The 23,588-nt window shown below is 40.9% G+C and overlaps 1 protein-coding gene and 1 long non-coding RNA gene across 2 annotated transcripts; one reads left to right on the forward strand and one right to left on the reverse strand.

Annotated features, from left to right (window-relative positions):
• Window positions 1-2,813: 2,813 nt before the first annotated feature.
• On the forward strand, window positions 2,814-23,338 carry LOC135081067 (toll-interacting protein-like). The gene is made up of 8 exons (XM_063975790.1): window positions 2,814-2,979; window positions 3,937-4,050; window positions 17,369-17,444; window positions 17,794-17,905; window positions 19,083-19,197; window positions 19,692-19,778; window positions 20,414-20,581; window positions 22,942-23,338. Exons 1-8 carry the CDS (start codon window positions 2,932-2,934, stop codon window positions 23,050-23,052), a joined length of 831 nt encoding a protein of 276 aa, XP_063831860.1. The 5' UTR covers window positions 2,814-2,931; the 3' UTR covers window positions 23,053-23,338.
• On the reverse strand, window positions 13,728-15,454 carry LOC135081068 (uncharacterized). Its single transcript, XR_010259120.1, has 3 exons — window positions 15,389-15,454; window positions 14,333-14,435; window positions 13,728-13,956 (listed from the first exon to the last, which is right to left on the reverse strand). It is a non-coding gene; the product is annotated as an uncharacterized LOC135081068 (long non-coding RNA).
• Window positions 23,339-23,588: the final 250 nt, after the last annotated feature.

Genomic DNA, 23,588 nt, shown 5'->3' on the forward strand with positions numbered 1-23,588 from the left:
TCACCGCGATGCAGGTTTGTATGAGCGACGGAGTGTGCCATAGTGAAGTAGTGACAGCGCCATCTGTTGGTCACTAGTTTGTAGTGGCGTCGCCACACCACTCCCCCCGGAAGAACCGGAGGTGGATGACGTCAGGATGAGCTCAGCAGTCTGTGCGTGATGAGCTTACAAGTGCCAGTGTGCTCAAGTCTGCGGTGAGTCGAGACGAGCAGGTTGCGGTGCTCTATCCACGGTGAGTCGGGATAGTGAGCGGAGGCGTCTTCGCTGGTCGGGCGTGGAGCTGGGCCAGAGCTGTACCCGTGACCAGTGAAGTGACGGTTGCTTGCTGCCGAGGAACCAGGAAGGTGGGTTGCGATCTGCGATGGTCCCTGAAGGCTGGATGCTGGCTTGTTGAAGACTGGAGCTGATGACGGAGTGGCGGAGATGGTGAGGATGGCGGAGGCTGATGCCGAAGATGGTGGTGTGATGGAGGTTGCGTCTCACATCACGTCGGGGTCACCAATTTGGTGCCGGTTGGTGGGCACCATAAAACATCTTCTATCAGTGACTTCTGTAGAGATTCTATGAAAATATAACTCGCGCTAAGTTTGATAACGTGGTTTATTCATAAGCTTAAACACAGTACATTTTACTTGCACAATTATTTATAATTCGCGGGCGAGTCTAATAGTACGAAGTGTCATCTGGCGGCCGCCTGCCTAGCGAGTCTTCATGTTGGTAAGCCGAAGCAGTATTGCCAACCACACGATGACATTTCGCTACAAAAGAATGACAGAACATGCAATGGCGGGCAATCTGACAGATGACATTCAGTTCAGAAACCATAAATAAAACAGTTTACATTAAATCTAATAAAATGTGGTACGATATTTGCCTCATTATCTGTAGAGAAAATTGAGCTCTGTTTTAATAGGCTTTGATAACTTCATTAGCTGTTTATTTGTATGTAAGATTTAAGGCTGGTTTTAGTTTTTTTACTAGAGATACTAGGTGTGGTGGCTAGCTAGTCAAAGCTCCAAACACAAACGTCATATCATGTAGTGGGTGGCTTTGGCTACATAATGTTCTCAGTCACCCTTATCAACACTACAGTTGCCATTTTTTCATAATATGAAATTTTATTGAAAACTTCAGGTCCCTAATTCAAACTATTTTACATTACAAAATCAAACTGAAATGTTCCGTTTTCTATAGCATATTGTAAAATCTGTCACGTCGTGGCTTTCAGTACAGAAATAAATGACAAAAAACCATACGCTTTCACGACACAAAGCGTGATAAAAACATTATTGAGTGCGTTACCAATGTCACACAAGTATCGTCCTATAACCATTATGAACCCGTATGGCACTAAATACAGTTGTTTACATCAAAATACTTTACATACCTTAGGAGTTTTGATGATATCCATGGCAAAATAACTGGTAGGTAATCGATAATGTAGCCAAAACACTTTGCAAACTAAAAGCTTTTAGCGCATTTGGAGTCGGCCAGTCTCAGTTCAAAACACAGGTTAGCACTCAAAATAAAGGTAACAAATGGAAACGAAACACTTTAGCTGTAGAAAGTAGGTATAACAGTAAATTAAATAGAAATACAAATCACAATCCAAACTTTAGAAAAATTTGGCATTTGGAGCTTGACGTAAAAAAATGACAAATGTCAGCTGTGGACTGTTCTTATTTTTATACAAGTTTTCACAAATTAAAAGACCAACAAATAATGAACAAAAAATCAGACTTCCGGTTTCAAGAAATGAATGATGATCTAAGAAAAGAACACAACCAGTTAGAAAAAAAATACAGGGGGCGTTTGGCCGAAAATAGCATTGTTAGCGCTAGTAAGATAAATTGCGTCCTTTTAGTGGTAAGTGCTATCACTGCTAAAAAAATGTACTGGAAAACGTTACTTGAAGTTAGCATACGTGTCCTCGATGAAAACGATCTAAAGTTTTTGGCGATTGCCATGGCGATCGCCATTTTGCTAATAATTTCTCACAAATTCTATTTTTGGCCAAACGCCCCCTTTGACAAAAATGACAATCAACTGTCAAAGTTGTATTTAGGGATGGGCAAACGGAAAATAAATATCGATATTTATCGTATCGATATTTTTGCAAATATATCGATATATATCGCCCAAGAAATATCGATATTTCGATATATCGATATTTTTTGCCCAATTTGCAATTATTTATAAAAATGGCCAAAATTATCTAAATTTTAAAGAAAACACATGTCGCTGTTTCAACTCAAGTTGTAATATTTCAATTTATTTTTTCGAATGAGCAATTAAACATTGACAAAAAAACATTATTCAAACCAGTATTTGTCTGATATTGACATCAGAGCCCCGATTACGGTAACTTTTAACGTTTCCAATCCAGACGCGCTTCATCGATTCTGCGATACGATTGGTCAAAACAGCTGACGTACGCTGTTGAACGACCAATCGAAGATTGGAGACGTTAAAAATTACCGTAATCGGGGCTCAGGAGCACTCTTTGTCTCACATCACAAGCAAGTCATAGAGCGTAATTTTTGTTTGTGTTTGAAGCAAAGAAACTAAACCCATACAGCTTACTGCATATTTACTAAATATAAGAAATCGGATTGGTCAAAAACATAAATGATGTTACGCATGAGAAGACAGCAGAGCTTTAAAAATATTAAAATATATCGATTTTGATATCTGAAAATAAATATCGAAAATTGATATATCGCCGGAAAAAATATCGCTAATTTATATCGATATTTTTCTGAAAAAATATCGATATTTTGATATATCGATATTTTTTACCCAATCCTAGTTGTATTGTTTGTCATCGCTGCTGAAAGACGAAATTGTTGAACTACTGCAATAATTATTTTTTTGCACGAAATCTGCATTAATTTCTAATTGCTGTTGATTATAAGAGTGCTAAATACGAAAATGACTTCCACTGTGCCTGATGATAGAAACGAGGAGCGCCGTAGAAGGGTGAGTGTTGCTGAATGTGTCTCATTATGATAGCGATAATAAAACGTAGATTTTGCGTGATTCACGCGGCTTACTCCTTTTAATTAATTCTAAATCTATATTCAAAACCGTAAACTAGTTTCTTGACCGGTATAAGTAACTCAACAACCTTTTTTGGTCTGCTTTGGAATGTATTGATGTAATTGTACCTATGTATTGATGTAAATTTATGTGGTTGGAAAATTCCAGAGATGTTTGCTAAACTAAAGAGTCATGTATGTCGCATACATATAATGGTGAGAGGGTAATTGTACGAACTGGTAGTTAAGCACATATTTCATCATATTTTTCAACCAACTATTTGTAAAAATGCTTGTTTTAATCTAATTAACACTGGAAATCATGACATCTATGAGATAGATCATTATTTAACATCCTCTAAGTATTTGTTACTTATTTATTAACAAATTTGTAACTTATTTATATTGCAAGTCTTTGTTTTTGCATTAAGAAAATGTTATCAACTGATGTTATCAAAATTATCAATTTGCCAGAATAGCATAGATATCATTTATAATAATAACAATGACTCATTCATTCAAGATTAAAGATAAGATTAACCTCTTATTTCTTGACTCCACCATAGGTTGCGAATATTACTATAAACCCTTTCTTGGATTTGACTTATATTTTGATAAATTGTTAACAATTAGAAGAAACTGGCATTTTAATTATGTAAGAGATAGATATGACTACTTATGAAATTACTAACTACAGTAGGCAATTAAAAGTATCTATCTATCATCTCTAAAATTGATTAAAAAAATGAATAAAACTATAAAAATGTTGTGTAGCATAAGCTAAAGAGATCTTCAATTAAACAAAACTGTGAGGTCATTATTTGTCATTATTTGTATAGGTTTCTAACTGCCACAGTTTTTGGGTCGATATTTAATATAATTTATACAATATTCAAAGGTGCTGCTCGGTCCCCTGCCGTCTGGATTCCTCAGAGCAGACGGGACTACGGAAAACGTTGATGCGGACTACCAGGCAGCCCTGGCGCTGCAACAGCAGTTGAGCGGTTCTACAGTGAGTTTAATAACTTTTATTATGACTTGAGTTTGAAAAACTATTGAACAGAGTGATGCGGCAGGTACAAAAGACACTTAACTTCAGTGATATTCTATTTATTGAGAAGATAATTTACAACCATGTGCACACACTTTTTTTTTTTTTTTTCCTCTTTATTTTATTTAGGAGCTTAGATCGATACAGTCGAACATGTCAGCTCCATCATAACAAAAAACTTAGTATCTAAATCAACTTAAGACTAGAAATAGCAAAGTTTATCACTACTCTGGCTGCCTCTGATAACGGCTCTGCTAGGAAGTTAGACAATAAACCAACATCGTGTTTGTTAACATTGAGAATACTATATACAGTGTCTCTAAGGTGCCGATTCCGGCCACACTCCATCAACAAGTGAAACACATCATCTATTACACCGCATATTTCACAGTTCGGGGAGTCTGTAACTTTCATCAGATATTTAAATTTATTAAGTGGAATGTGGCCAGATCGAAGCCTATGAGCAGTTATTGTATGTAATCTATCAAAACAAGTATTGGCAAACCAGGGCACCCGAGGAGGTTCTGACTGTAGCGTTTTGTACCATATTCCTTTTTCACAAGACCTTTGATTAAAATGCTCTTTCCACATATTACGAATAACCTTCTTATATTTATTGAAAACTTCTGAACAACTTGGTTTTATATCTTTAATAGTACCTTCGCAAAGTGCCAATTTCGCTAAACGGTCAGCCTCCTCGTTTCCCACAATACCTATATGGGCTGGGATCCACTGTAAAACAACTTTTTTTGCTACAACTTACATTTTGCAATATAATACTTTAGCAATGAAATACACCTACAGAAATGCACTTACCAAGAAAGAGATTAATTAAGGTAAGTAAGTTCAACAAACCTAAGCGCTCTTGGCGTCATACATAAGTACAAGCTCTTGGCATCATACATAAGTACACAACCATAAGGTGTCCTACGAGCTATAATAGCCTACCAGTTACATACTAGTAGTAAAACAAGTTTTACCTATTGTAAATCCTTTAAATATAACAATGTAATTATGTATACAATATTTAGTTTAATACACAAGATAGTATACACTCATAGTGTAGAAACAAATCAAACTATGTTTTTAATAATGAAAGTTAAACAAATACATAATTAACCTTTTAACTTTTACAGTTTAGACAGTAATTATAAAATTACATTTATCAGTTCTTAAGTTAATTATTTTGCTCAATAGGCAATGGGACAATTTTTGTAATAGGTCGAGAATACAAACCAGTTTTAGTTTTTACAACAACAGCTCGAATATGATTATCTTTACCTTTATATAATTCAACTACACGACCCAATGGCCAAGACATTGGTGGCTGATTATCATCCTTTAATAAAACAATAGTATTTAACATTAAATCTGGGTTTTCTTTGTACCATTTATACCTCATTTGTAATGTATTTAAATAGTCAGTCTTCCAACGCTTCCAGAAGGTTTGCCGTAGCTTACATATTTGTTGATATACATCCAATCTATTATCAGGAAATTCTGCAAAATCACCCTCTGGAAACGAAGTCAGACTGCTCCCAATTAAAAAATGAGCTGGCGTGAGACACTGCTCATCACCATCCAAGTGATCACTCTCAATGGAGTTATTGGTCGACTGTTTACAATAGCTTCAATTTGAGTTAAGAGAGTATACAAATGTTCATAACAAAGTACAGTGTGTCCTAACACTCTCTTTAAATGATGCTTTACAAGTTTTACAGAGCTTTCCCATAACCCGCCCCAATGAGCTGAATGAGGAATTATAAACCGCCATTCAATACCTTCTGAAATTACATAATTTGAAACTTGTTCAAAATCGTTCTTAAACATGTTTAATAACTCATGAAGCTCATTTTTTGCCCCATGAAAAGTAGTACCATTATCACTGAATATTTTAGCACATTTACCTCGTCTAGAAATGAATCTACGCAATGCATTTAGAAATTCCTTAGTAGTGAGATTCGACACTAGTTCGATATGAATAGCTTTAGTACTCAAGCACACAAAAAGGCAAATATAACCTTTAGTTATAATAGGTTTCCTTATACGAGCAACCTTGACAGACAGCGGTCCAGCAAAATCTATGCCTGTGAACAGAAAGGGTCGAGAAGGAGTAATACGACATTTGGGTAGGTCAGCCATTATTTGTGAAGCAGTTTCTGCCTTAAACCTGTAACAACGTACACACTTGTGTATGAAATGACGCACAGAATTTCGAGCGTTTAGCGGCCACACAAATCTTCGTAAACTGGACAAAGTCGTCTGCGTTCCAGCATGCAACAACCTCTCATGCTCATACCTAATAAACAAGTCAGTGACATGACAACGTGCTGGCAGTAGCAATGGAAATTTTTGATCAACAGGGATATCAGCATAACGTAAGCGACCACCCACGCGCAACATTCCTTCGCCATCTGAAAATATGTTTAAAAACTTCAAAGACTTAGAACAAGAACCAAGTTCCGAGGAAACATTACCATTAGCACTTTTTTTGAAAATGAGCATGCTGCACGCATTTGATGATACAACTTGATGCTTGATTAAGCTCCTTACTTGTGAGAAATTCAGTGGTTTTAGATTTAGCATTTTTCATATCCCAACTAATATTATAAATGCGAAAGTAACTCTGTCTGTCTGTCTGTCTGTCTGTCTGTTACGCTTTCCCGCTTAAACCTCGCAACCGATTTTGATGAAATTTGGCATAGAGATAGTTTGAGTCCCGGGAAAGAACATAGGATAGTTTTTATCCCGGTTTTTGAAACAGGGACGCGCGCGATAAAGTTTTTCTGTGACAGACAAAATTCCACGCGGGCGAAGCCGCGGGCGGAAAGCTAGTTGTTAATAAATCGACGTACATAGGCCATGACTCTAACCAATCGAATCCAAGACGAATATTTCTCAAATAATTCAAGAAAATCGTTTTTAGTCTCCTCAAAGGTAGGTAGTGCTACACTTGGCATGTCATTACAAGTGTCAACACCCACTGAGTCATCCTGAGAAAACACTTGAGGTGAATGAAGCCAAGGTGAGTCACTTTGAAAAAGCCAGTTAGGTCCATTAAACCATAATTTGCAATTGGAAAGATCCTGTGGTTCCAAACCACGTGAAGCCATGTCAGCAGGGTTCTCTGAAGACTTTACATGAAACCAATTGTCTTTACGAGACAAATTTTGTATTTGGCCAACTCTATTCGATACAAAAACATCTCGTCTAGCGGGATCACTCTGTATCCAACACAGGGTAATCATGGAGTCAGTCCAATAGAATGAGTTCTCAGAACTAATATTTAAAGTCTTGGAAACAGTGCTCATAAGCTTAGCAAGCAACAGTGCAGCGCAAAGTTCTAACTTAGGCAGAGTGACAGGTTTGAGAGGAGCAACTCTTGTCTTCGCACATACTAAGTGGACTGTAGTTTTTTCAGGACAACTGCAGCGGATGTACACGACGCAGCCATACGCCTTCGTGGAGCTACCTGCGAAGCCATGAAGCTCAACCCTCTCTGCGTCAGTATTAACCATGCAACGGGGCGTCTTAGCTAGCTCAGTCTGACACCCCGCTGTTTAGTACTAAGTCCCAGTTCGCCTTCTGCGATGAGGGATGTGTACCTATCCAGGATGCCTACAGGGATATTCGACCAAGGAAACGCACAATCAATAACACAATGGCACTTTATAATTCAGGTTCCACAATAGTTTACTTATTCTAGTTTCACTGACTCTAAATTACTATTATTTAAATAATGAGCAAGTTATTCCACAATTGCAAATCTACTATGACAAGAGGGATAGCGACGCGCCCGGTTCGCGTCCCGAAACTAGTTTATGTATCCGCGAGAGGGGCGGCGCCCTGTGCGAGGTTTAGCGAGTGTTAGTTTGGATACTTATAAACTAGGGGGGTAGGACGGTTCGCTCCCAAATCGGTAACCGAGGTTAACGAAGTGGGGATTCGTGCACCAAAGGTAAAAGGCTTGGGACCTACGTGGCGAGTGGGGAGGAATTACAGGAAGGGTGGCAGCGGGATTGCTACCGTAGGTCGGGATTGAGTAAAGCATGCACTCGGTAAGGATTTGAATGTGAATACAGGCAGCGATGGTTCGCTCGTGTCGCGGAAACCGCGCGAGCAGAAAGTCCTATCGAGCCAGGTTAGTGGGAACAATGAGGGCAGCTATTCGCTAGGGACTCTTGCGCAATTAACCGTAGACGCGCGCGCGATCGTCTGGCTGTTGCGATGGCTCCCGAGCGAATGCTAGGCGCCCGCGGTCGCCGCCGTCTCTTATATTAGCTCGGTCCGTGCGGCGTGCGGCCGCGCAGCCGTAGGGTTGGCAAAATCTCTGCGCTCGGTGCTAGGGCTGTCGATGCGTCGCGGGGCGCGTCACATCCTCCCTTGTTTTGGAGATTTTTACCTGGAAAAATCACAAGTCTGGTACATAAAGGTTTTACAAGAACTACAATTCATGTTAATAATAAGTTATTTTTGGGTAACTTCATAGCGAGTAAAAATTAAAATATAAAACATGACTGAACTTGTATTTAATCGTTAGCCCAATAATAACTCTTCATTTAAAACATGACAGTACATTTATTTACTTATAACAATATTAGCTAACTTGGTCTTGAAACAATGTTTTTAAAATACCTTTAACTTTTTTGCTTACAATGAACTAATTAAACGCTAAAATTAGTTAACTTAGTTTTGAAACAATGTTGTTAAGATAGGTACCTTTAATTTTTTTTTGCTTACAATGAACTAATTAAACGCTAATATAAGCTAACTTAGTTTTGAAACAATGTTGTTAAGATAGGTACCTTTAAATTTTTTGCTTACAATGAACTAATTAAACGCTAACTTAGTTTTGAAACAATGCTATTAAGATACTTTTAATTTTTTGTTTACAATTAACTAATGAGCTAATTAAACGAGTTGTTTACCTTGTTATTACGAGTATTACTTGAAATATTTCTTTAATACAATAAGTAAGTATTCATGGCACTTGTTATTAATATTTCTAGTTTACTAGTTTAATTATTTAAATTACCATACTCAGAATAGGCATCTGATTAATGTTAATAATTTCTATAATTATTAAAAGTTATACACGATAATGGCAGTCAAGGGGTTAAGTTTTAACTACAATAATATTATTTCATAATGGAATGCAGCCTGACGCGGCGCGCAAACATTAGGCAGGTAAAATCTAGTTATGAGTCATCTAGTAAGCGAGTGCTGTTGATCGCCCGTGGCGAATAGAAAAAATACATGTTTCTCTGATAATATGCAAATGAGCTCGCTCGGTGAATCGTTCTTACAATGTTTGTTTACTATTTAAAAGTTATCGAGAAACTGGTAGTACTATTGACGCGTATCAAACCGGTTTGTTATTTATGTGAGTTTAGGTTGCGAGTTACGAGTAAATAACAATGCGATTTGCGTCAATAGTTATTTTACGAGATTAAATAGAACAATTGAACGATTTAAATTATACAGGGCTACTATGTAATGTTAATTAATAGTTATAGGTTATTGATATATGATATTTAACGAGATTAAATTCAAGAACTGAATGATCTAGAATCTAGATTATACAGGGTTGCTATGTAATGTTAATTAATACTTTTACATTATTGACTTGTTTTTAATATTGATGAATTTACTTTAACGAGAACTGACTAGACAATTACTATGTATTTTGTATCTATCTATTAGAAACCTAACTTAGGTATAAAGTTAAGCTACGAGTAAATGTTACTGGCCTTGTTCAGCTGGTTTTGGATTTGGCCGCGCCTCTTCTTTCTCCTCGGCCGCCTCCTGGTCTGGTCCTCAGCTCGGGTCGTCTCCTCTCCAGGGCCGGACTCGCGCCAGTCCAGGTCTTGTGGGTGGTCGATGGTGTCAACATCGAGGATTTCGGTCCAGTCTGTGGACCGGTTTGATGATCTGGGTAGTGGTCTACTTGGGTCTGTAGATGCCATGCTCCAGGGTTTGCGTGCGTTGTTAACTTGACAAGTTTTGCAGTTCTTGACGTACGTTGACACATCTCTGAACATACCGGGCCAATAATATCTCTGTGATATTTTGTTCAGTGTTTTTGCTGTTCCTAGATGGCCTGCGATTGGTGTATCGTGGTTTTCTTTGAGAATCTGGTCTTTTTCTTTGTTGTTTATGCATAATTTCCAGTCTGGTGATGCTTCTGTTCTTGGTCCGTATGCGTGATTTGTTATTTTCCTGTATAAACTATTATTTGACATTTTATAATCTTTGTTTCCGTTTTTCTGTAGTTCTTGAATTTTCTTTTGGATCCAGTCTTTTTGTTTTTCCTGTGTTAAGCGTGTTACGTGTTTATTTATTATTTCTTGATTTTTAGGGTTCCGTGAATATTCTTTTTTCTTGATTGGTTTTTCGAGTTCAAGTTCGTGTACGAGTTTGATCTTGTGTTTTTTCTTGCTTGTCGGTGTTTCAGCCATTTCGTATGTAGGTACGATGTTGGTTTCTGTAGTTTTTCTTGATGTTGTTCCCACTTGTTCCCCTTGCTTGGTACTATCTTTGGGCCATTCTATTTTGGCTCCTATTCTATTTAATATGTCCATGCCTATCAGTATGCTCTTGATTTGTGGATGATATAACACTTGGTGGTTAATTATTTTTCCCTTTATATTTATTTGCAAGTCTAGTGCTTCTTTAATTCTAGTTGTGTGCCCATCTGTCATGCTAGCTGTTATGCTTACTGTTTTCAGTTTCAGGTTTCTTTTCACGAATTTACTGTACACTTGGTCGTTGATGTATGATCTTGTGGCGCCGGTGTCTACGAGTGCTTGATATTTTTCGCCTAGTATCGTTACATCTACGAATGGACGGTTATCTTTAAGTTGCGGACTTGTGTTTATTGTCATGGACTGTGTGTATTCATTTGTTTTCTTACAACACTGTTTACTCATTTTGCCGATCTTGCCACAACCGTTACAAAATAGTATTTTCTTACTTCTGCAATCTTTCATGGAGTGTCCGTGTTTTCCACAGCTCCAGCAGCAAGTATTTGTGTTGTAATTGTGTATGTATGATGCCGTCTCCTTGTGTCCTTGATTTGTGCTTGTTTCGTGGTGATCATTTCGTGGTTCTCGTTCTGTGAAGCTAGTTTGACGTTCTGCTGTGACATTTTCATAGTCGTTTGCCAGTTGTATTAATTTGCTTATCGAGTCGACTTCAGATTTCTTGATATAGTACTTGTATTTTGCGTTCATGTTTTCGTAGATTCTGTTTAGTTCTTCCTCTTTTGACATTTTTGCGTATCTGCGCATGAGTGTTTGTATTTCAATGAGGTAGTCTGTGAATTTTTGGCGGTGATGTTGCCTATAATTCACTATTTTAGCTAACAGGTCACTGTCACAGCTCACAAATGTCAACTTGAAGAGTTCTATGAATTCGTTCCATGTAGTGAACGAGTTTTTATTATTTCTATACCACAGTATGGCCTTTCCTTTCAGGAATCTGGGGAGCACTTTGAGCACTTTATCTGGCTTGACCTCGCCCGATGACATGAGTTCGTCCAGTTGCTCTAGGAACTCCACTGGGTCGTTGTATGTGTCAAAACTTAGGTTCCATCTGGCCGTTATGCTTTCAGTCTGATCTACGGTGTACGACATGTTTGGTTCTTGTTGCATCTCTGTGTCTTCAAAATCGGTTTCTGACTCACTGTTAGACTGTTCTTCGGAGGATTTACTGGCGGACTGGACGGGTTGACGGGACTGCTTGGTTCTGAGTACTTCTGTGAGGTTCTGTCTCAGTTCTTGTACGGTTCTGTTCTCCGTTTTTATGTTTCTTCTTTTGCACTCGTTCTCAAGTTCTGTCTTCTTCAGTTTGTATATCCAAGATGTCGGTTCTGACATGTGTGATTGTCAATTTGGTTGGGTTTTGTTTTCCTTTTGGTCTTTCGCTTGTGTCTAGCGATCTGGTGTTCCCTGTAGGTTCCGTGGGTTATTTAGTTGGGCGCCATTGCAACGGGGCGTCTTAGCTAGCTCAGTCTGACACCCCGCTGTTTAGTACTAAGTCCCAGTTCGCCTTCTGCGATGAGGGATGTGTACCTATCCAGGATGCCTACAGGGATATTCGACCAAGGAAACGCACAATCAATAACACAATGGCACTTTATAATTCAGGTTCCACAATAGTTTACTTATTCTAGTTTCACTGACTCTAAATTACTATTATTTAAATAATGAGCAAGTTATTCCACAATTGCAAATCTACTATGACAAGAGGGATAGCGACGCGCCCGGTTCGCGTCCCGAAACTAGTTTATGTATCCGCGAGAGGGGCGGCGCCCTGTGCGAGGTTTAGCGAGTGTTAGTTTGGATACTTATAAACTAGGGGGGTAGGACGGTTCGCTCCCAAATCGGTAACCGAGGTTAACGAAGTGGGGATTCGTGCACCAAAGGTAAAAGGCTTGGGACTAGGGTTGCCAGGTCCAAAACCACAAAAGCCGGACTCTGTGCTCCATTTGGCCGGACATTTCACCCTAAAAGCCGGACATGTGATGCGGGTGCAATTAGTGTCATAGCTCACGAGTGAGTACTATCATCATCGGTTGCCCAACATCATGATGCCTGCCCTTCATTATCATTCAGTGGCTCGACTTTCGGCTGGCACGGCAGCCAAATAAAAAAGCCTAACAAAAGCCGGACAGGCCGGACAAGCCAATATTTGGCCGGACAAGACCGTAAAAAGCCAAACATGTCCGGCTAAAGCCGGACGCCTGGCAACCCTACTTGGGACCTACGTGGCGAGTGGGGAGGAATTACAGGAAGGGTGGCAGCGGGATTGCTACCGTAGGTCGGGATTGAGTAAAGCATGCACTCGGTAAGGATTTGAATGTGAATACAGGCAGCGATGGTTCGCTCGTGTCGCGGAAACCGCGCGAGCAGAAAGTCCTATCGAGCCAGGTTAGTGGGAACAATGAGGGCAGCTATTCGCTAGGGACTCTTGCGCAATTAACCGTAGACGCGCGCGCGATCGTCTGGCTGTTGCGATGGCTCCCGAGCGAATGCTAGGCGCCCGCGGTCGCCGCCGTCTCTTATATTAGCTCGGTCCGTGCGGCGTGCGGCCGCGCAGCCGTAGGGTTGGCAAAATCTCTGCGCTCGGTGCTAGGGCTGTCGATGCGTCGCGGGGCGCGTCACAACCATGAGACGAGGCACTGAAATGACATTCAAGCATTCAAGATTGGCACAAAAAAAAATCCATTTAGATAAAATAGCGTCAGGCACCTCAGAATCCCAGTCAACGTTTGCCTTCCAGATATCTTGCATTATCAACTTAGCATAGACTGTAACTGGAGCAATAAAACCCAAGGGATCATAGACCTTAGCAATATCAGACAAAATATTTCTTTTGGTATGACTAGTGGAAGTATATTTAGGTACCTCGACCTGAAATTTATCTGAGTTTGGCTCCCACTTCAAACCTAGCGTTTTAATACAAGAACCTTCTTTATTGTCAAAGGAAAAATGACATTTTTCAAGTTTTTCAGGAGGAAATTGCGACATTAACATTGAGCTATTAGAGTACCATTTGTGCAATTCAAACCTTCCTTTAGCTAACAACTCTTGCAACTCATTTATGATATTTAATGCAGAAGAAAGATCATTCTCGCCATGCAAAATGTCATCAACGAAGGTACTTTGAAGTAATGCCTTAGAAGCAGATGGAAAATTATCACCTTCATCCTCAACCAATTTCACCAATGTCCGTGTAGCAAGGTAACTGGCTGATGCTGTTCCATATGTAACAGTATCCAGCTGAAGACACTGTATATCATGCGATGGATCATCTCTCCACAGGATGCGCTGAAGTGCTTGATACTGAGGTTTCACTCGAATTTGCCTGTACATTTTAGTTATATCAGACACAAAAACATAAACATAGGTACGAAATCTCAGAAGTATGGTAAACATGTCAGGTTGAACAACAGGACCCACAAGAAGTACATCATTTAAGCTCAAGCCCGTAGAAGTGGGTTGAGAACCATTGAATACAATCCTAAGCTTGGTAATAGAGGAACTTTCCTTCAAGACAGCATGATGAGGCATGTAATATTCAATTTCATCACTTTTGTGTGGATTTATATGAACAAAGTGAGCATGGCCAAGTTTAAGAAATTCCTCAATAAAAGCTTTATAGGCCTTAAAAAAGTCAGAATTATTTTGGAATTTTTTCTCCAATGACATAAGACAACGAAAAGCAACATTGTAAGAATTACCTAGTTTTGGTAGAAGTTCTTTGTTTATTGGCAAATCGACATGATACCTTCCTTCTTCATCCCTGGACACAGAATCAAGGTAGCTCTGTTCGCACCTTTTCTCCTGAAATGACAACATATTATCATTATGCATTTCTTCTAATTGCCAAAATTTTTTAATGTCGTTATGTAGGACAGACAAATGACATTGGCTTTTTAAACCCGAAACATGTTGACCTACCACAGACAATTCACCACAAAATACCCAACCAAATTCAGTATTTATTAATGTGGGCATATTTGGACCTAGATCGATCTTGCCTTCTCGAAGACATTTTGCAAAACATGAAACACCAAGAATCATATCAATGTCCTTAGACATATTGAAATTAGGGTCAGCTAAATGCAAATGCATGAGAGATGGCAGTGCCTCTTTAGACACATTGACCATTGGTAAAGGATCAGTAATAAAATCTAACACACCAAATTCTGAACAATATTTAAAATCAGAACAGTTAGAATAAACTGATAGTGCAACTTTATGCTTTATTTTACAAGTATGACCTCCCACCCCGGCCACAGTTTGACTAGCATCTTCAAAATTAACACAGTCCAATTTATTAGCAAACGCAGAACTAATATAATTCTTTTGGCTACCTATGTCCAAAAGCACAGTGCAGTCATATCGCTTACCATCACTGTCACACACATTCACTAATGCAGTGGGCAGAAGGGACACTTGACATACAGAGGTACTATTTTGTGTAACTATTGAAGATGTCATTACAACATTACTCGGGGAATTGATGTGAGAATCATTTGAAGTAGAGCTACGGGCAGAAGTCTCATTACATGTCTGCGAATCAAGATGTAATAAGTGATGATGCTTTTGTAAACACTTTTTACAGACAATATTGGATGTGCAATTGCTAGTACAATGTTTATCTGATAAACAAACAACACACAAATTAGTTTTGTTAACAAATGTCTGTCTGTCATTGGGACTCAATTTAATGAATTTAAAACACTTGTAAGTTGAGTGATTTTTGTTGCAATACAAACAAGAAAATAACTTACCATTTGCACTTCTGCCGCTGCCAACAGTCACATGACTAGTGCTCTTTGCCGGAGGCACGACCTTTGTAGTGCTCACTGCTTCATCACGGCATAGCATATCTAATGCATGGCAGCGCTGCTGTATAAAGTTAAGAAATTGTTGCAAACTAGGGAAATCACTGGAATCTCTATGCAATTCAAAGTCACGCAAAGAACTGTAATCAATTTTTGTTGACAAAATATGTATGAGAATAATATCTTGCAAGTTTGAAATATTCAGTGATAATAGTGAGTTATAATACTGCATAAAATCATTTGTTAATTGCCTTAGTGTATAAGATTTACCATTGACTTTATGTAAAGACAAAATGTGTTGCAAATGATAATTAGCTATAAGAACCTTATTGTCATATCTTGATGTAATCGCAGACCATGCCTTCACGTAGTTTTCGTTCGTACATTCCAAAGTCGTAACCAAAGAGGCAGCTTCGCCGACCAAACACGACTTCAAGTAATAGAACTTCTGCACGGGACTTAAATCTTCATTTCCGTGTACCATAGTGACGTATAAATCCTTGAACGACAACCAGTCTCCATAACTTCCACTGAATTTGGGCAACGATATCTTGGGAAGATTCGGTTTATGCTTGTGCTCTTGCGTCGATCCGGAGTCACTCGCCGATGAGTTACAATGATGCTTCAGCGCCTCACGACGTTCACGAATGTCAGTTAGTATTCTTTGACACCTTGACTCGATTTTCGATCCCTCAGCGGTCTCTGAGGTATCCATCGATTCCAAATTGAGATTGACGTCCTCCAATCTCGTAAAAAGACTGCTAATTCGTTCGGCGGCAACATCCAACATGGCGGTGGATTTTACGGTAGAAATGTCCCCCAGCTCATTTTCCACAAGTGATATGCGGCCTTTGATGTATCTTCTCACATTTATCAATTTTTGCTTGTCTTGATGAGCAAAATCACTGCTGGTATCCTCGCCGGTTAGGGGCATTTTGAAAGCACGCAATATGTGGTATGCAATGCGTTAACGTCACCCCGGGCCGGCAGCACACAACACGAAAAAAAACTGCTCCAAGTACAGATTCTCAGTACAGACTCCTGCATCCGGCTCGAAGGACCATGAACAGAGTGATGCGGCAGGTACAAAAGACACTTAACTTCAGTGATATTCTATTTATTGAGAAGATAATTTACAACCATGTGCACACACTTGAATGGTAGGAAAAAGAGACCATAGAGAGGGGCCATAGAGCATACAACGCTTCTGGGTTGCCAGATATCGTTATTACATTTTTACCAACTATTTTATGTAATTATATTCTGTAATTCAATTCTCATCGAATATTTTGAAGTAAAATAATGATTACGAAACGAAAATAATGTAAACAGATTAATTATTAAGGCACTTGACATCTGACTAACCAACCCAATAAACAGTGGTCACATATTTATTATTTTCCTTATTACACTGGACAATAATTTAGCTAATCTGCAATAATATTTTAGGCGTAGTTTTAGAATGTACCAATATGGGTTCCAATACCAGATCTATAAAACTGAACACATTATCTACCATTGTGTTAGTGAAGGATGCTTATTAGCTAGATACTACTGGATTGAAGATATCCTGTTAGAGTAAATTAACTTGCAACCACGTGGTGTGTAATTAAATGGATCCATATTTTAACGGATGCGGTTCGAACACGGATGAAACGTAGCGCGCATTTTTGCTATTTCCCTTCTTATACAGAAATTGCTCCAATAATGCCCGCGCGATTAGCTTTTATCGCGCCATTTTGTCGATTTTACGCGATAAGCCCATACATTTGTCGTCTAAAAACATCGATAAGATTTTAACACGGCATGAATCCTAGCCCGACAGTAGGTTAAAGACGATCCCTCAGGGTTGTTTTATGTTTTGTGCAATGGTGTTAATAAAAATACTTTTGTAATAAGCTAATAACTTTCGTTGTTACATTGCAGCTACCCCCAGCCGGGCCACCACTCACAGCCCGACTAAGTATCACAATCGTGCAGGCGAAACTTGTGAAAAATTATGGTAAGTACTTATCTTCTATTTTACTTTTTAATCCTTCAAGCTCCGCGAATCTAGACACAATAGATAATCAATTGTTATGACATTAATTAATGCCGTCTGGGACTCAATCGGTTAACTGACTTAAATAAGTTTGAGGTTCTCAGTTTTGACCTTTTACCGAAAATGTTAGTCCCGTATCAATTTTGCACAAAACATTGCAGTATTCGCTTTCCTGTAACTTTTTAGTGGCTTTTTACATTATGAAACTCCCCACACCCCGCGTCCTCGTTAGATGAAACAATTAATAACAAGGTCATTAGAAACAAATAATAGATACAAAAGTAAAAAAAATAATTGCGCTATTTTTTAGGTCTTACGCGAATGGACCCGTACGTACGTCTTCGAGTGGGCCACTGCATATACGAGACGCACACCGACCCCAGCGGTGGGAAGACGCCACGGTGGAACAAAGTCATCCACTGGTGAGACATTATTATTTTACTACTAGCGGCCGCCCGCGACTTCGTACGCGTGGACCCCGTTTAATCCCCTTAGGGGTTAAATTTTGCAAAGAAGAACGGTCATCTGTGACCCAGGCCCGACAGAAACGAGACATATCTCAGTTTTTTTGTCATGTCTTAATTAGTTAAATTATATATTTTTTATATTCGAAATCTATGTATAACACCAAAATATTACCCTTTGTTTTTGTTCAGGCGTTATACAAAAACTAATACAAAATGCCTATTTATCACCAAAATTGGTAAATGTATGTACCTAAATGTCTATTAGAGCTGCTATGGAATGTATCTAGGTGACCTGGAGATACAGCCGGATTATACAGGGTGGAAACAAGAAGTAACAAAATCCAAAAATTCAATGTTACCAGCTTCCATAATCTGTAACCTATTATTGGTACCATTTGAAAGAGCTCGTGAAGCACTTTCAGAATCAGTAGCTAGTTTTTCGATATCTTGTATAGTTTAGAAATAATCGAGTGAGATAACTTATCGTTCCATATGTATAACCACCCTGTATAATCCGGCTATATCTCCAGGTCACCTAGATACATTCCATAGCAACTGTAATAGACATTTAGGTACATATATTTACCAATTTTGGTATTTTGGCATTTTGTATTAGTTTTTGTATAACGCCTGAACACAAACAAAGGGTAATATTTTGGTGTTATACATAGATTTCGAATATAAGAAGTATATAATTTAACTAATTAAGACTGACAAAAAAACTGAGGTATGTCTCGTTTCTGTCGGGTCTGGGTTTTTTTTGTATGGGGCGTGACCGTTCTTCTTTCGCTGTAAAAACCGTCCTTGGACTTCAACGAACATTTAAAAAAAAGAATTGGTCCAGGCGTTGTTAAGTTATGCGCTTACCAACACATTTTGCGATTCATTTTTATATTATAGATTTTCTAATTCGTTAAAAAATACGCGATCATCAGGCCCATAAAGTTAATATACCTAGCGGAATAGAGTATCAAAGGACTCAGTCCGAGCGAGATGTCACTAGCTGCAACACTGTGTGATAAAAAAGAGATATGTAATGCGAGGTCACAGAACCTTCTTTTTATCAACTATTTGACAGTTCGTTAGCACTCATTGGCACGCTGAAAATTTGAGATTTTTGCCCTTGTCGCAGCCTCCTGCCGCCAGGCGTGAACTCAATATACCTGGAGATATTCGACGAATGCTCGTTCACGATGGACGAGCTGATCGCCTGGTCCCACATCACCATACCGCAAGCTGTGCTCAACGTAAGTAACATACAAGACTGTGATTTTTAATTTATTTATTTTTGATACAGCTACAGATTTCCAAACATGACATGTACTATGTGTCACACTTCCAGCTACCTAGTTCCGGTCATGTTATCTCGTTCTATCGCAAAGAATCGCCATTTGATGAGAGCGAAAGAAAAAACGGAAATGGGTAGCTGGAACTGTGGCCCATTGTTCTTTTTTTTTATGTGACAGGTATGTGATAATTTGTGTTTTATGTGTTCGTAAAATACATGAAATTAATAAAGGTATCTATTAAGTAGACAAAAAGTTACGCCTTATCTTTTCCATACAAAATAAATGGGAAATTCGTTTGTTGTTGTTAATCAACGATTGTTAACTAATTGAATGTTATCGGGAGTTAATCAATTCGTTACCAAAATAATTATGCTGCCTTTTATCTCAATGTATTTAGTAAAGTACAGTAGTGTATTGTAACACTTGTTAATTTAAATGGTTGTATGTTCTAGGGAGAGACACACGAAGACTGGTACCCTCTGAACGGCAAGCAAGGCGATGGAGTGGAGGGCATGATCAACCTCGTCCTCAGTTATTCCGTAAGTTTGAATGAACACTTATTCTATGTAGGTACACTTAAAAACAGCGAAGGGAACTTCTTTGAGCAAATTTTATAAAACGTATTTTTGATGTAACAGTTCCGAAAATCTTTGGCTTATTGACATAAACATTTTTGCTATTTTGTTTGATTTGTATCTGTTCTTCTTTTGCTATCTTAGACAGCACAGTCATACAACTTCTAGCATCGGCGATCGGCGATAAGATAAATGCAGCGACGAAAACGCCAAACGCGGCAATGAGGGGCTATCGTTTTTATACTTAACAGTTGGCACCCCTGGCTATTGACAGGACCTTACTCTACAGTGGCGCCATCTTGATGAGTGCAAATACGATAGTCCTCCTACCACTTTAGCGCTCACAAGTTGGCGCCACTGTCTTCGCTACTAGCAAGTGACAGAACCTTACTCTACAGTGGCGCTAACTGGTGAGCGCTAAAACGATAGCCCTCATTGAGTAACTCTACGGAAGCTGGACGCAGCGATTCCCACGCGTCCGACGAACGCATGAAGCCGCGAAATCGTGATGCTGCATCGATAGTTGCAAAAACGCCGATCGCCCATGCTAAAAGTAGCAAATCTGCTATGACCCTTATAAGATTCGTCTATTCTTCCAGGTGGGCCCGGCGGCGGTGGCGGCGTTCCCGCCAGTCCTAGTAGTCCCAAGTACCGGCATGGGCTACGCAGCGATGCCAGTATACCCGGCGCCGGCGCAATACCCGCAGCCGCAGCCGCAACCGCAGCCGCCGCAGCAGCCGCCGGTTACTGCAGAACAGCTGCAACAGGTAACGGGAATTCCCATCTTAAATTCAGGCCAGTCAGGCTGGCTAGGACTTACTCTGTTCCCCTAGGTGGACCAGGTCGCAGCAGTCCAGCCAAATCCTGATGCCTTATTAGAGACCCGTAAGTCTAAAACCTGAGGCTCCGACCTGGAGTACGAGAGTGGCCCCCTGGGGTTGCATTAAGGCCCTCAATCCTGGTCTGTATGAGACCTAAATTCTGAAGAGAGACCCCCTAGGCCATAGGACTTGCTTAGTTCTCCTAGATGGTCCCGAGCAAGAAGTGGTCAAAAACAACTAGTCAATAGTCATATCTAGAAGAGGACATTTTAAGAAGTTGTCTCAGACCGCCTAAAGAATCACCGAAGAGCAGCTGCAGCAGGTAAGTCTAGCTAGGACTCACTTTGTTCGTCCAGGTGGGTCTAGCGATAATCCCGCCGGTGCCCCGCAAAAGTACTAAATCCTGGGGTATTGTTAGAGACCTCTAAGGCTCTGACAGAGCCTCCACCTGGAGCCACGAGAGAGGCTCCCGGTGAATATCCTAGGGACCGCGTTAGGCCCTCAATAATGGTCTGTATGAGACCTAAATCCTGGGGCTTATCCCCAGCATAGACCCCCAATCCTGGCTAGCATGTAGGCTTGCACCACATCGATGCAAAGTATCCTCGCCCTCTTCTGGGCCTGGCCTGCATCTTGAGGTCTAGAGAGACCCCCAGGCCAAGTCCTGGCTGTCTGCCTTTGATCCTGGCTACTACTGTGCTAGTAGTCCCAAGTACCGGCATGGGTTACGCAGCGATGCCAGTATACCCGGCGCCGGCGCAATACCCGCAGCCGCAGCCGCAACCGCAGCCGCCGCAGCAGCCGCCGGTCACTGCAGAGCAACTGCAGCAGGTATGACTTACTTTCTGTTCCTGGTCCAAATCCTAGGGGCTTGTTAGAGACCCCTAAGTCCAAAACCTGACGCAACGACAGAGCTCCCACGTGGATCCACGAAAGAAGACCCCAGTGAGTATCCTGGGGCTGCATTAGGGCCTCAATCCTGGTCTGGGGTCAAGAGAGACACCCCTGGCCTGCATCCTGGGGCCTGGAGAGACCCCCAGGCCAAGTCCTGGCTGTCTCCCCTTAATTCTGGCCACTACAGTGCTAGTAGTTCCAAGGGCACTGCCGAGCAGCTACAACAGGTCAGACCCTGATAGGACTTACGACCTTACTTCTACTTCTACTGCATAATTACTTCGGCCTTTTTAGAGACCCATAAGTCCAAAAGCTGAGGCTTTGAGAGAGCCCCCACCTGGAGCCACGAAAGAAGACCCCAGTGAGTATCCTGGGGCCGCATTAGGGCCCTCAATCCTGGTCTGCATGAGACCTAAACGGGACTTAGGCCTGCACCACATAGGTGCAAATTATCCTGACCCAAGTCCTGGGATCTAGAGAGAGACCCTCAGGCCAAGTCCTAGCTGTCTCCCCTTAATCCTGGCTACAGTGCTGGTAGTCCCAAGCACCGGCATGGGCTACGCCGCGATGCCAGTATACCCGGCGCCCGCGCAGTACCCGCAGCCGCAGCCGCAACCGCAGCCGCCGCAGCAGCCGCCGGTCACCGCAGAACAGCTGCAGCAGGTATGAACTTGATAGGACTCACTTTGTTCGTCCAGGTGGATCCAGCAGCATTCCCGCCGGTGGCCCCGCAAAAGAACTAAATTCTGGGGTATTGTTAGATAGAAACCCATAAGTCCAAAACCTGACGCAACGAGAGAGCTCCCACCTGGATCCACGAGAGAAGCCCCTAGTGAGTATCCTGGGGCTGCATTAGGGCCTCAATCCTGGTCTGGGGTCAAGAGAGACACCCCTGGCCTGCATCCTGGGGTCTGGAGAGACCCCCAGGCCAAGTCCTGGCTGTCTCCCCTTAATCCTGGCCACTATAGTGCTAGTAGTTCCAAGGGTCCCTAGCACGTACACCGCCGAGCAGCTGCAACAAGTCAGACCCTGATAGGACTTATGACCTTACTTCTGCAGCATAATTACTTCGGGCTTGTTAGAGACCCCTAAGTCCAAAGCCTGAGGCTCCGAAAGAGCTCCCACCTGGAGCCACGAGAGGCCCCCGGTGAATGTCCTGGGGTCGCATTAGAGCCTCAATCCAGGTCTACATTAGACCTAAATTCCGGGGCGAAGAGAGACCCCCCAGGCCAGTTATGTAGTCCTGCACCACATCGGTGTAAATTATCCTGGCTCTCTTCTGGGCCTGGCCTGCCAATGAAGACACAAATACTGGGTTCTAGAGAGAAACCCCCAGGCCAAGTCCTAGCTGTCTCCCCTAGAGATCTAAACACAGGGAAGATGAACGATGAACGATGCACTTCCTTTTTCAGATCGAAGAAATGTTCCCGAGCATTGACAAAGAGGTGATCAGGTCTGTGCTAGAAGCGAACCGCGGGAACAAAGACGCCACCATCAACTCGCTCCTGCAGATGTCGGAATAGAACGTCAGATAGACGAGTCTACTTAACCTTAGTTCAGTCTGCGGCATATCAATTCAGACCCCCTAGACCAGTGGTTCTTAACCGGTGGTCCGCGGACCACTGGTGGTCCCTGGAGGCATTCCAAGTGATCCACGAAGACATCGTAATAAACAAGTGACATGACGTGATGAGTCGAGTCAACACAATGCAATCGGCGCATAGTGGGCGAGAAATCGACCGCCCCTTTCATAGGATTTGAAAAAATTAGTGGTCCCTGACAAGACAGAAATTTGATAAAACGGTCCCTCGTGACCTCGTGACGTAACAGTTGTAATTTTGAAAGACCTTCGCTCCGAAAAAAAAATAATGGCGATGTAGCCGGAAAATGCAGCATTCGTCCACCCATAAGGTGTACCGACGACCTCATAAGATACAGAATCGAATAATTTCGATTCTTTGAGTGCATTCGAATCGAATGAACAAACACCTCAATCAAATTGGTTACAATTTAATCAATAAATCTGAAATAAAATTACTCGTTTAAATCATTTTACTGT

Source organism: Ostrinia nubilalis, chromosome 19, assembly GCF_963855985.1.
Source record: "Ostrinia nubilalis chromosome 19, ilOstNubi1.1, whole genome shotgun sequence".
In the NCBI taxonomy this organism is placed as follows: domain Eukaryota; kingdom Metazoa; phylum Arthropoda; class Insecta; order Lepidoptera; family Crambidae; genus Ostrinia; species Ostrinia nubilalis.

Coding starts and splice junctions, on each gene's coding strand:
- LOC135081067 (XM_063975790.1), top strand. CDS start 2,932: ATGACTTCCACTGTGCCTGATGATAGAAACGAGGAGCGCCGTAGAAGG. Junction 17,445..17,793: donor GAAACTTGTGAAAAATTATG/GTAAGTACTTAT, acceptor GCTATTTTTTAG/GTCTTACGCGAATGGACCCG. Junction 20,582..22,941: donor CTGCAGAACAGCTGCAACAG/GTAACGGGAATT, acceptor TTCCTTTTTCAG/ATCGAAGAAATGTTCCCGAG.